At 38.7% G+C, this 13,592-nt stretch overlaps 1 protein-coding gene across 2 annotated transcripts in view; it reads right to left on the minus strand.

The window, feature by feature from the left end:
• Positions 1-13,592, minus strand: part of DOP1B (DOP1 leucine zipper like protein B) — a 94,386-nt gene that overhangs the window by 49,068 nt on the left and 31,726 nt on the right. For both annotated transcript variants that reach the window (XM_077818766.1, XM_077818757.1), the window contains exons 3-9: positions 12,440-12,621; positions 12,181-12,351; positions 8,655-8,844; positions 5,564-5,662; positions 4,593-4,716; positions 2,036-2,136; positions 1,449-1,557 (exon numbers count right to left, since the gene is read on the minus strand). In XM_077818766.1, coding sequence (XP_077674892.1) covers positions 1,449-1,557; positions 2,036-2,136; positions 4,593-4,716; positions 5,564-5,662; positions 8,655-8,844; positions 12,181-12,351; positions 12,440-12,621 — 976 coding nt within the window. The remainder of the gene's footprint in view (positions 1-1,448; positions 1,558-2,035; positions 2,137-4,592; positions 4,717-5,563; positions 5,663-8,654; positions 8,845-12,180; positions 12,352-12,439; positions 12,622-13,592) is intronic.

Consider the following 13,592-nt stretch of genomic DNA (forward strand, 5'->3'; position numbering starts at 1 on the left):
TACTCCTTTTCTTATTGACTTATAAGGCTCCAGAAGCTTTTTAGTACTTTTTTGTGTACTACAGAAATAGGAATATTTCTAATTTTGTGGTTTAGATGAATGCAGGACAGGTTTTATTTCACTGCTTTTGCTCCTGGATTATAGCTTAATACCTATTTTCTACACTAGGATATAAACTATTTGATTAATCCAATAGTTTTGTTTAACAGTGTTTTCCTGCTCAGAAATTTAAAAAAATAAAATAAAATCCATACACCAAACAGTGCTTATACATAACAAAAGGCTATAAGTGTAACAACTTATATCATACAAATATTTCTTAAGCAAGAAAGCACCCTTTAAAAAGAAATCTACCTGTGTTACAATGTGTCTAAAAGAAAGTCATGCCTGGACAAGAAAAGCAAGCATCCTGTCACATATAACTAAGCATCTGAAGGAACTGTTACTTTCACTCAAGAAGTTTGCTTCCTCTGTAGACAAATGAACACTGAGCCGAGTGCCTTGAACAAAATCTGTACAAGAAACTTTTCACTCTGTAAAGGACAATACACGTGCATCCTGGTTTTTCACATAAATGCTGTCTGATGTTTTGATGAATTTGTAAAGAACAATGGGGCAAATGCATTGAGAGAGGCAAACAAAGGTATTTTCCTCCATCCATGAAATAGGAGAATCCTCCAGACAAATACTAAATAATTTAAGCCACTGTCAGCTAAATATTTATAAGCTCAGAATGTGAATTATTCATTCATGGTATCATCTATACAGATACTGTGAAAATCTTCAAAAGCAGGGTTACCATGCCCAGTTTCCTGCACACCATTAAAAAACGTCATTTACTACAGGAGATGGTTTACAGGCATGGGATTCCTTCACAGAGAAAACAAATCTCACAAGCAACAAGTTGCCAAAGAGTATACAAGTTTCAAATAACCACAAGTTACTCATAAGCTTCTTATGTCTGTCACACATTCAAGTACAGTAAATACTTCTGAGTAGGTTTTACAAAATATTGGTACATACAGAAAATCAGGTATGTAATCTTGGCATCTGCATAGTGTAGGAGGATGTGCTGGCCCTTTTATGGGTGAGGCACAGTCAGTTTGCATTATAGGACTGTGGATCTTTTAAGCACATGACAGATTGAGGACCTGACTGCTGCAGGAAACAGGATATGCAGATCAGTCAGGGGAGACTCTGGAGGAGCAAGATGGGCCTGGGAGTCTCTTTATACCGGCCTAGGGAGGAGGCTTGCCAGGGACAGCCAAAGGTTGGGAAAGACACTGTACACAAAGAGGAGAGTTGCCCAAAAAACAAAGATAAACGAGAGAAGGCAGGTGGCTCTGCACCATTTGGAGGTGATTAGCAGAAAGCCTTCTATACATCATGTCATCACTATAGTATAACAGTTCTTAGCAGTCTGTGTCAGTAGTAATATTTAATATTACCTATTTCAGGTTTGTCAAGGAGACTAATTAGGATACGGAAAGGTTTCAGATATGCATGATCTTCTAAGGAAGACTCTGAGAACTTCTGATGCAATATTTCAATCAAAGCCTGTTAAAAGAAAAGAAAATACCAAAATGTGACAACTACGAAGGAGAGATACTGTCATTTTATTAATAATGTTAGGTCTTGATTCTTGCACTAGGTGCCAAACGTAGTCAAACTTTGATTATTGAAACAGAATGGGGGGAGAATTAATTCAGATAATCAAGGAAATTTTCAGTTTATTTAATACATACGCAAGAAAATTTGGAATAAACAGGATTTGTTTTTAGTAATTCAGGTAGGCTAGTGAAGATGGAACTGGCAGTTTTCATTAGATTCCATTTACATCACAAGCCCATAAATGGAACAAAACAGCACAACATGAGTTCAGACTTCCTGTCAAATGAATACAAAATAACGATCTCCTCCCATCTGTTATGCTTCAGGAAGAGAGCCCATGAAGGACATACAGTGAACAAGTTGAAAGGCAGTTTGTTCTGAGGTTGAACATAGCATATAAAAGTTATGTAGAATAAATACTAACCTCAACTAAAAGATCTTTGGAATATTTTCCAAAAAAATAGAGGGCATGATCTTCAAAAGCTGCAGAATCTGGAGCAAAAGTACCGCCTTTAATATCAGAGCCTACAAATTAAATAAAAATAATATGAGTACAGAAAATACTGATGTAACATACATACCATAAAACAAGCAGTAGAAGCAATTATATTCATTTTAACTTGAATTTGTCCAAGATGTAGTTTATGTTCCAGTCTAGGCTGAATGCCTGCAAAAAAAAGTGTGCTTATGTGGAGAACAACCACCAAGTAACCTGTGTGTCATCTGCAGCTTGGGCCTCTATCTAGGTCCTTTAATACAGGCTATGACTGAATCATGCAAATTTTTCTGCATAACATCTGAAATACTTTCCTATCCATCCACACAGCTAAAACTCTTGTGCAGGCTCTCATGTCTATTACTGCATTTGTCCAGGCCAAAGAGAAGAATGTTGCAATCTTGCCCCACTCGGATTCACTTAGAAAGTTGCTGCAAAGATCATTTTCCCTGCTGGTTGTTTTGACCACATGACCTCTTTTTGCATCCCTTCACTGGGCTCCCTCTCCTCTAGCGCATCAAACATAAGCCATTTGTCCTCATTTTCAAGGCCCTTCATGGCCTGCCCCCGACATTCACTACTAACATGTCAGCTCCTGCCTCCAATTGGTCAGTGATGCCAGACTCCATTGCCCATTAGTTAAAATTTTCAAACAAGCACCTTTATGCCTTCTCCCACATTCCCGAGATACTCGGGAGGAAGTCCCCATAAACATCTGCAAAACTGTCTCACTGATATCCTTTAAAAAAAACTCTTAAAACTCTCCTTTTCTGTGATACCTACACAAAAAACTTGATAATGGCTGTGATGCTGGAGTGCTGAGATCGATGCCTATCATGCTGACCAATATTGTCTCATTGTTTCCTGGTTCTCCCACCCTCTCCCTGTCTACATCCATCTGTCTCTTGCCTTAAACTTAGATTGTAAGCTGCTTGGAGCGCGCACCATCTTTTAGCTGTCTTTGTCCAGTGCTAATCAAGGACTAGAATTCCTAGGCATTATGGTAATACATGTATCACCATCAACAGATAATCAAATCTCTCCCAACCCTTGAAATGGTGTCAGCCTGATGCACCCTTCTGGAAGTGAAAGATAGAGATCCCCACTTCAGAGCCTATCTATCAAAGTTGTCGCCTCCTCTCTCCCCACAGAGAGTAAGCAACTGGATGGAATTCTGGCTCCATGATATCAATGGGAGTATTGCAACTGACTGCACCAGGGCCAAGATATCATGCTATTTTCTGTGCCTCTCCCAAAACCCTGACAGCCCTGTGAGTTATGACTGAAACTCTAGATCCAACATCAGTTCTCTGCAGAACAGAGCATTGCACTAGCAATAAGAACATAAGAACAGCCATACTGGATCAGACCAAAGGTCCATCTAGCCCAGTATCTGTCTTCCAACAGTGGCCAATTCCAGGTGCCCCAGAGGAGATAAATAGAACAAATAATCATGAAGTGATCTATCCACTGTTGCCCATTCCCAGCTTCTGGCAAACAGACACTAGGGTCACCATTCCTGCCCATCCTGGCTAATAGCCATTGATGGACTTATCCTCCATGAATTTATCCAGCTCTTTTTTGAACCCTGCTATAGTCTTGGCCTTCACAACATCCTCCGGCAAGGAGTCCCACAGGTTGACTGTGCATTGTGTGAAGAAATACTTCCTCTTGTTTGTTTTAAACCTGCTGCCTATTAATTTCATTTGGTGACCTCTAGTTCTTGTGTTATGAGAAGGAGTAAAACAACACTTCCTTATTTACTTTCTCCACACCAGTGATAATATAGTGGACCTCTATCATATCCCCCCTTAGTTGTCTTTTTTCCAAGATGAAAAGTCCGTATTTTATTAATCTCTCCTCATATGGAGAGAATAGACAACCAAGCCAGCCTGGTATTAAGATGTCTTATAAATGGAAGACTAACTTGGTAACTATTGTCATCAGTTTGTTACTCAAACTATGTTATACTCAAACTATGTTATCACTTTTGTAATTTTAATTGAGATAAGATTTTGATTCTGATTCACTACTTTAAAGCAACCCTTGTTCTGCTTGACTGGAGCTCACATACTACAGTTTAAGAATTGCATCTGTACAGAATCGTTGTAGATACTCTTAAATGCTATGGAATGTAAGTCAAGATTTACAGATTACAAAGAACAATCATTTCTGCTTCAAATTCAGGGATGTTTGCTCTCTGACTAAAGTTATCCCTCAAGCTTGTTATAGACATTCCGAGACTGAACTGTGATGAGGGATATCAAGCATTTGTTAGACACTAAGATTTAAGAAGGCAGAATTTATTTAATTTATCATCTGAAATAATATTTGCTTAATAGAATTCTCAATTGCAAAAGAGTTGTCATTTATGAACAGAATGAAGAGACTTATGTTAATCATCTCTGGAAAAGTATATTCAAATGTAGTGGACAAAATACAAATTAGATATTTAAACTGAATGTCACCACATATTGCACAGTACCTAGCAACCACGCATATAATCTTCTATTTAGTGACATGTCTCTCCTCAAGAGTGTCTGTGTAGCTGCTGAGAGAATATGGACTACATCAGACCTGAGCAGTGGAACAGTGCTTTCATTGTAGTCCTAGACAAAGAATAAAGACAACTTAGCTGTAGGTGAACTGTAAAATTCACAATAAAATAATTTCTAATGGCTACCAGCATCAGATATAATACTGACAAAGATATGTTAATAGATCTAGCCTACTAAAGGAGAACAGGGACAAACCATCAACAATCTACAATTTAAAATCTCAGTAGAATTGATCCACTGAAGTCTTCCTTTAAAATTGTGTGGTCATTTTCAAATTTTTATTGCATAACCACAATTAAGACATCAAGCCTTGGTAACCACCATGTGGGACTTTTGGGGAAATAAAGTGGATGCCTGACCCTGCTGAAGTCCATGGCCAAACTACTGACTGCAAATGTTGCAGGATTAGACTCAAGGCTCTATCTACATGGGGTGGGGAAGAAAGGGAATTAAAAACAAAACCCCCTCACAAGCCTGCATCAGCAAGTCTCAGAGCCCGGGTCTACAGATTTGTGCTTGCGGACCCCATGCTGTGGCACCAAAAATAACCACATAGATGTTCCAGCCTGGGCTGGAGCTCAGGATCTGAAACCCACTCCCCTCCCGAGGCTTCAGAACCCAAAGTCCAGCCCAAGCCGAAATGTCTGTGGCTGTTTTTAGGGCCACAGCATAAAGTTCCATGAGATCAAGTCTGTAGAACTGAGCTCTGAGACTTGCTTCTGCAGGGCTGTTTTGGTTTCTTTTGGCCATGCAGACATATCTTTAGAAAGAGAAAATAACTGGTGTGTATTCACAGGAGTATCTAGATTATATAGGATCCTACAAGAATCTTTCCTCAGTAAGATCTTATTCTTCCTCCAATAAAGTAATCATAATGACATTCAAATAATGCTCTTACCAAAGATGTATAAAATGGGAAAAAGAAGAGAAGCACTTCCAAAGTGTTTCGTTGCACAAGAACGTTTGAATCCAATACTGACACACGCAAAGATTTTACCTGTAATGTGACAAATAAATATAAATAATTGGTTATAAATACTGTTGATAGCTACTAAATACTTTATTTTATCTTCTTATAGGAATACCAACATCAGTACCTTTACTTGGTGTGACATTATATCATTAAAATGTGAGCATGTACATCATTGTTGCTACCACGGTTATCCAATTGCAACAAATCTTGTACAAAGTAGATCATGTAAAGCAGGGGTGGCCACCCTGAGCCTGAAAAGGAACCCGAATTTACCAACATACATTGGCAAAGAGCCACAGTAATACATCAGCAGCCCCCCCATCAGCTCTCCCTACCCCCCACGCCCAGCGCCTCCCACCCACCAGCAGCCACACCGATCAATACCTTCCCCCTTCCTCCCGATCAGCTGTTTTGTGACGTGCAGGAGGCTCGGAGGGCGGGGGGGGGGGGAGAGGAGCGAGACCATGGCAGGCTCAGAGGAGGGGGTGGGTGGGGGCAGGGCCTGTGGCAGAGCCAGGGGTTGAGCAGTGAGCACCCCCGGCACATTGGAAAGTTGGCGCCTGCTGCTCCAGCCCCGGAGTCGGTGCCTGTACAAGGAGCCGCATATTAACCTCTGAAGAGCCGCGTGTGGCTCCGGAGCCACAGGTTGGCCACCCCTGATGTAAAGTGTCAATGGAAAAGTTATGATTTGCTGAATATGATTATCATGTTTGTATGCATAGATCTGAAGTTATGAGTATTGACTACATACCTGTATTTCAAATGGGTTTGCTCTTGTGATAACTTACTTAGTTAGTTTACACCTAATCTAGCTAGCACAGTGTGAATGGACCATTCAAGTTGATGGCCCATCAACGAACATACTGGGCCATGGAAGCAGCTTATCCCTGCACAATGGGCCTTCATGGGCATATGGGTAATGCTCCTGGTATGACTCATCACAGCATGCCACGGCATGAACTTGCTCAAGTGACTCTGGACTCCATCTTGTTCCTGTACTTTTCCACAAACTAAGGGTTTGTCTAGACCACCACTTTTGTCGGCCAGGGGTGTGAAAAAAGCACCACCCTGACTGACAGAAGTTTCTGTGACAAAAGTTCTGGGGTGGACAGCGCTATGGCGGCAGGAGAGGCTCTCCTGCTAACATGGCCAATGCCACTCGTTGGGGGTGGTTTAATTATGCCAGCAGGAGAGCTCTCTCCCGTTGGCAAAGAGCTACTACACAGGAGACCTTACAGCAGCACAGGTGTACTGCTACACCTGAGCCGCGTAAGGTCCGTAGTGTAGACATCGCCTAACACTGAGAGTTTTCCCTCCACATGGGAGAAAGTATAAAAGGCCCTGGAAGCATCTCTGTTTTGCCTCTCTCCTGCTCTGATCTCTGGACTATAGACTTACGTTAAAAGGAGCATTCTGATCAATGGACTAAGGACCTTCCAATCTTTCGGATGTTACCAGAGACATAAACCAGCAGTTCATTCCATCACTGCTTCAAACCCGATCCAAGAACTTTGCAATGAGTGTACGTATTTGATTCCTTTGACCATTTGAACTCTCTCCTCTTTCTTTTCTCTTATAAATAAAACCTTTAGATATTAGATTCCAAAGAATTGGCAACAGTATGATTATTGAGTAATTTCACAGCAGTTTGCCCTGCATCTGGCATCTTCAGCTGTGACCCACTGAGGCACGGTGACACTTGAAAAGCATTGAAATCTACATATTTAAAAAGAACTTTCTTTTCACAAATAGGAGAACATAAAATTGCATTCAGCTTCATACTGTTTCATATATCATGATTAGCATTTCTACATATCTGGGTAGGCCACAGTTTTGAATATCTGCTGCCTGCCAATGATAACTAATTTTTTTAATATCTGCATCTTGAGACAACACATCCTGTCTGATAATTAGTTATGGTTATTCCAGTATTTCTGGTAAAAAGATAGGTGATTTAAAACCTATGAAACATTTTTCAATTTCAAGAAAGGAAATTAAATACAAGATAATAGATACTGGAGTTCTTCTGTTGGTTTACTGCTGTTTGGTTTAGTTGCACGTTATTTTAAATAATGTGCATAGGTGCAGGGTGTTAAAGTTAAATAAAAAAACAAGAAAATCTTAAACGCTGTGTCTGATGTACAATGACAGAGTTTGACATTCCATTCCTAAAGGCAAAATGGAGTAAGCAAAGATGGTCATATCAGCTTTATTTTTCATTTCTTGTCTTTTCTGATTTAGACCACACCAAATCCTTAATGCTGTATTTAATATTCCTGTAACCAAAGAAATTGCAGCCCAAGGTGAGTGCAGAAATGCTGGTGTTGTAAAGGAGTTTGGTTAATAATTATCAAGGACATGCCACCCTTAGGTAGTTCACTCCCCCACGCACTGCTTCTCTGATCATTTCCTATTTTTCACATTTTGTCCTACTTTCTGGAGCCAAGAATGATGAGACACTCCAAATCTTCTTCTCTCAAGCACTTCTGGATGACTGCAATAGGGTAGGCAGCTAATATTAGTGGTTGCAGAGGATAGTCTTTTCATTAAGTGAAAGAATACATTGGATCTCACTCCACCTCCCCTTTTTAGTTTTTTATAGAGTATAAAATGGATACTGATTTTGAACTGTTTGTATACAATGCCTAACACAATAGGGCCTCAATTCTGACTGAAGTCTTTGTGCACTACTGCAATACAAATAAACAGGGTTAAATTAGTTTTACTGTAACAAGGCAACACCATCCATTCCTTATTTGTATCATTGACCATGTTTTTAAATTACTTGTTTGCCATTCTACATATTGATCAAAATTTGCAAGAATTATTTTTCATTATTACCACTTCAGTTGAGATTCTCCACTCATTGAGCAAATTTTGAATTAGACATTTCATTCTCTTACTGATGCTCTTTAAAGAGCTTGGGACTTTAATTTGTACTGAGAAGGATACTGTTTTCGACTGTGTCAGCATTATGGTAGTTGAGAATATCCCACTAGCAACGTAATGAACTTACTGTGAGCTTATAATCAGTTCCCAGCATGTACTTCTGCTGTTTTCCAGACAACTCTCTGTTGATATGACTAACAACAAACAGAGAAGCAGGAAGTCTTATAGAAGGGCTGACCAGAACACTCCCCCAGATAGCAGCATAGAACACTTCTTGGCCTGTTAGTACAGACAGCTTCACAAGCAAAGCATCTGTTCTGTGTGTAAAATAAAAAAGAGGAAATAATATTATAAAGATTTACCTTTCCATGTAAAATACGTTAATTCCATTGAAGTCTGTCACTTAATTCAAGTGCAATACTTTCAGTTTGTTAATATCCCGTAGCTTTTTTAATGTCCATTTCCAATTTCCTCCCTTTATTTACATTTTCAGTGTTACCCTTTCCGAGATGATTTTGCCATAATGGCAAATAACAAATCTTTTATCATCATGCACACTCAATGGAACGTTTGTCTGCCCACTTTGGCAACTTCTCCAGCAACTACATGTTTTGCATAAATGTCACACAAACTGTAACTTGACAGTAAATAATGCAGTAGTTTTTGGTAGCTAATTCCTGAACCAGCTGGACTGAAAGGACTTGCACAGAATGATTATTTTTAGCTGTTTGTTAAGTCACTCTGTTTCAGTGAAACATCCATGCATTTCAGTGTTTTCTCAGTAGCTCCTCTCTGCACTAATGCAATATAAATACTTTAACTTTTCATCAATTATGAAATTTGTACAGTGTACACTTTAATACAACATATTGGGCGATCAGGCTCAATACCTATAGTAGCTAAATTTAAAATATTATTTTAAACATCTAAAAACTTAGTGATAATTATGCAGAGTTTAGCCCAAAGGATCGCAGGATCATCACATCCCCTTGCCTGAGGAAGCAAAAGTAGCATGTGAAAGCCTTTTCACAGATAGGACAATATCCTGGACAAACCTTATAGAATAAAGATAAACTTTACTGAATTAAATTAACCCTTTCTGAATTAAGTTTAATGCCTTTGGGGGTCCACTGTATTAAAAAGGCAATTGTTTATATGTTATTGTGGAATTGTATGCCACTTCTCTCAGAGACTTGACTAATGAAATCTTTGAATAGTAGTAAGAGCTTCAACTTTTGGGACAGTAAGCATGAAGTAGATTTCCTAGCAAATACTGGAGGTGAGGGGAATGCAAGTGACCCGCCTCTGAGTCCATCCTTTTGAAGCTTTGCCTTGACCAGAAATCCATTGTCTGGCTGACAACCTATTCGTAGTCTCTTCAAAAGGCCCAGACTGGGCAAATGAGTGCCTCACAATATCATGAGGGTTCTTGTTCTGGGCAAAAGGATGTTATGATCTTGAAACCACAGGAACACCCAATGTGGGATTTTGAAGGACTGCAGGGGCATATGTTGGAGTTGGGATGAGGGATCTCTAGTAAGTTTACTAGCATTCGTGTAGGATTTTTTAAATAGTTTTAAATTAGTTCTCTCTCTGTAATGCTTTTACCTTAAGACTAAAACATTCTTGCTTAGAAAGAGCCGTGTGGAACCTTATATCTGTCGCAACTACAGTGTATCGTCTCTGAAGAGAAGACAAAAGAAGCCTGCTTAGGGAGTCTTTTGTGGAGGATTTCACAGTATAGTCAGGGGACTGAAGTGTGGAAATCCCTTACTCAGAAAGAAAGGTATGTGTGTGTCTCTACCCAAGAGAGGCAATGGCTGGGGAGCTGAAAGCTTAAGGGGACCACAGAGGGGAAATACAGATGCAGTTGACCTGCACTGTGTAAAGCTTCTTCCATCTTTTATTTCCAATTGTCTGCAATAAAATTGCATGTAGAATACAAAGCTTGGTTCTACTCTAACAAGCAACCATGTAAAAGAGAAGCACCTTCCCTTAAGAAACCCGATTCCAGTGTACATTCAGTTAGCTTATTTACTTTAATGACCACAAAATTTTCACTCACAAAAATTGCTAATCTTGCACAACCAATATAGCTATGAGTATGTGAGCTGCTAGTCTAGTTTATACACAGAATTATTAACTACATTCTGATCGTAGCAGATGTATTACTGCTAATGTCCGAGCCAAAAAGAACCTAAATTGACTTTCAGATTCTAGCGTCATCTTACTGGGGGTGCAGTTGGAAAATATTTGTACATGTTAATTGAGCAGACTGAGTTTTAAATCATAAAATGGACACAAATATGGGATCACATGATATCTTTTTGCAAAGTCGCTTTTCACAGTATTGCTGCACTTAATGGTTAAATTTCAGCCACGTTAAGGTAATATGACAGAATGTATAAACCAAACACACACACACACACACTTTCAACTCACTTTTTCATGCAGCAGTTGTAGAAGAGGCAACACTTATATTTATCCATCTGCCTAACAGCCAGTAATTCAGCAATTGAAAGCTATTTACCAGAAACTAAACAAATACAGCTTATTCTTGTTCACTCATAACAATAGATGCTAACTGTCAATGTAAATAAAGCTTTTTCTACGCCTTCATGACTTGAGACTTTTACAAAGAAACATTACGTGAAGCTAAACAAAACATCTTTTGTCAAAACAGACAATTACAACTAAACTCAATTCCACCATTTCTTGGGAAGGAGAACAGAATGCATCAATCTGGAAAACACATATGTACTGTATACGACAAACGTATTTAGTCACTGTCTAAGTAGAGAGAGTATTCAGTGAAATATAATGAAAGTTATCTAGTGGCGCAATTCCTGCAACAGGTTATTGCAAAATAGTTTTGTTACAGCTATTACTTGATGGAAGTACAATCATTACATAATCAAAAGTCTAGTGACTAAGTGTACTGCAACAGTACCTCTTCAACCAGGTATCTAGATGCATTGATACAAAGTGAGTTGAACTTTGAACCAGACCACACCAGCTGGTCATCATTTTCAACACTGCATTAAGAGGCTTTGGGTGAAAAAGACATTTTTGATAGAGAGTTTTAGAAGTGGTACATTTACTAGTGCAGCCAGGACCACAAGGTGGTCTTCTAATATAGAATGCTTGCAATCTAGATATGTACAGAAAACAGGAATTCCCCTTTAACAAAAGATTTAAAGAGTGCAAAAAACACAGGCTTAGTTTAGTCTGTCAAAAGATCTCCTCAATGCCCCATTACAGAGTTGAAATGTAAAGATAAGTATTCAGAAATTTTGAAAGGAGAGCTGTGTTGCTTTCTAAATATAGTGGACGACTCAACTTGATTTAATGCAACTTTCCCCCCAAAGTTTAACTACACAATTTCTTTTTATCCTTGTATTTCTTTTCTCCCTTACTCCTGCCCCACTTCCCCTTGCATTTCATGCATCTGTCTTTCCTCCATTCTCTTCCAACTTCTAGTATTTTTCCCTTCCCATCCCATCCCTCAGTAGCCCTGCATTAGACATCCTCCGTCTGGATGAGGATTTCTAGATATGGGTTCCTTCAAAAATTAATAAATAAATAAAATTCAATAAATAGGGAAGTGATTGAGTATTGCATTTTACGTTTCTCAAGTAACATAAGCAATCCACCTGTCATAAATTTCCGACCCCTCCTCCAATCCAGGCAGCAGTCCAATTACAAAGGCTTGAAGACTTGGCAAGAGGGACTTCTGCAGAGGAAGAAAATATTTCTCATACAGACCAAGGAGAATAGGCCTCACTGACATTGCTGCATTTGCAAGCAGGGGAAACAAACCAGAGCTTTAAAAAAAGAAAAAGAAAGATTTTGTCATTTTAAAAAATAATCTATTATGAAATTTTAAGTCTGAGTTTTCAAAGAGCAAGTTACCTGTAGAGGAATAAGTCTTTGGCAAGCCATTTTGTCCCAATAATTTTAAAGATGATTTCATAGGTCTCTAGTGCTTTTAAATGCACTCCACTAGGTAAAGCTGGATGTAAACACTGAGATAATCTCTTACTGATAATCAGACGTTTTGGCAAGAGGGAGTACTTCAAGTTACTTTGAAGAGCCTGTACAAACAGTGGGGATGGGGGAGAAGGAAGGAAGGAAGGAACAAAAAGTTATTGTACATGCACAACATCCAACATTAATCAACCAACATTTTAACTGAAAAAAGGTTTTGTGATAGAAAATTTACTTTGTAGAATTAAATAAGGCATTCAAGAGTTTTCTTCCATAAATGCATAATATTACATTAACAGAGCAGAGATCACTAGAGTTGAAAAATTGGTGTGGAAATTCTTTTCTTTGGAGGATGGAAGACAGCAGTCAAAGGCTGACAGTAAATCGGATAGGAATTGAGGAACAGAAGGAAGAATTTTTCTCAGCATTCAGGGTCTGGGAAAGGAGGAAAGAGTTCAGTAGTAACAGACTCTTTCCTTGTTGCACACAACCTGTAAGCGTTTTTTTTTTTCCCGTTTCACATATAAGGATGGCTGATTTTGTTATCTCATATTGGACAATAAAGTGTAAGAAGTGTGGCAATGTTTAAAGAACATGACTACAACAATCATTACTAGCTCTAGGCCTTAGACTGAAACTACAGTAAAAGTGAAGATTCTTAGAGCGGCTCCATGTAAAGGACTGGTATGTTACAACATACTGAAAAACTGATCATCACTTAAAAAACAATTTAGCTGGACAAAATACACACAAATGTAACATTTGCTATGTAGAGGACTCATTACAAATCTAAATCCAAGTATTATCTCTTCTATTCATGACATAATAAAACTTTACATATAAAATTAAGGTAGAACACATTTATGGAGCTCCCCTTCAAATTTTAGAATGTTCATGAAAGATTCCTCTACATAATGTTAGTAATGCCTACAGCAGCAAGGTACAAAGACTGCCTGAATGCTGGACTTTGGTTGGTATACTTTCACAATCTTAACAAATGGCTCACACCCCCTAAATATATACTTAAATTGTTTACTCTAAAAGTTCTAACTCATCCGGAAAAAGAAAATATCTAGGC

Source organism: Eretmochelys imbricata, chromosome 1 (genome assembly GCF_965152235.1).
Source record: "Eretmochelys imbricata isolate rEreImb1 chromosome 1, rEreImb1.hap1, whole genome shotgun sequence".
Classification (NCBI taxonomy): Eukaryota; Metazoa; Chordata; order Testudines; family Cheloniidae; genus Eretmochelys; species Eretmochelys imbricata.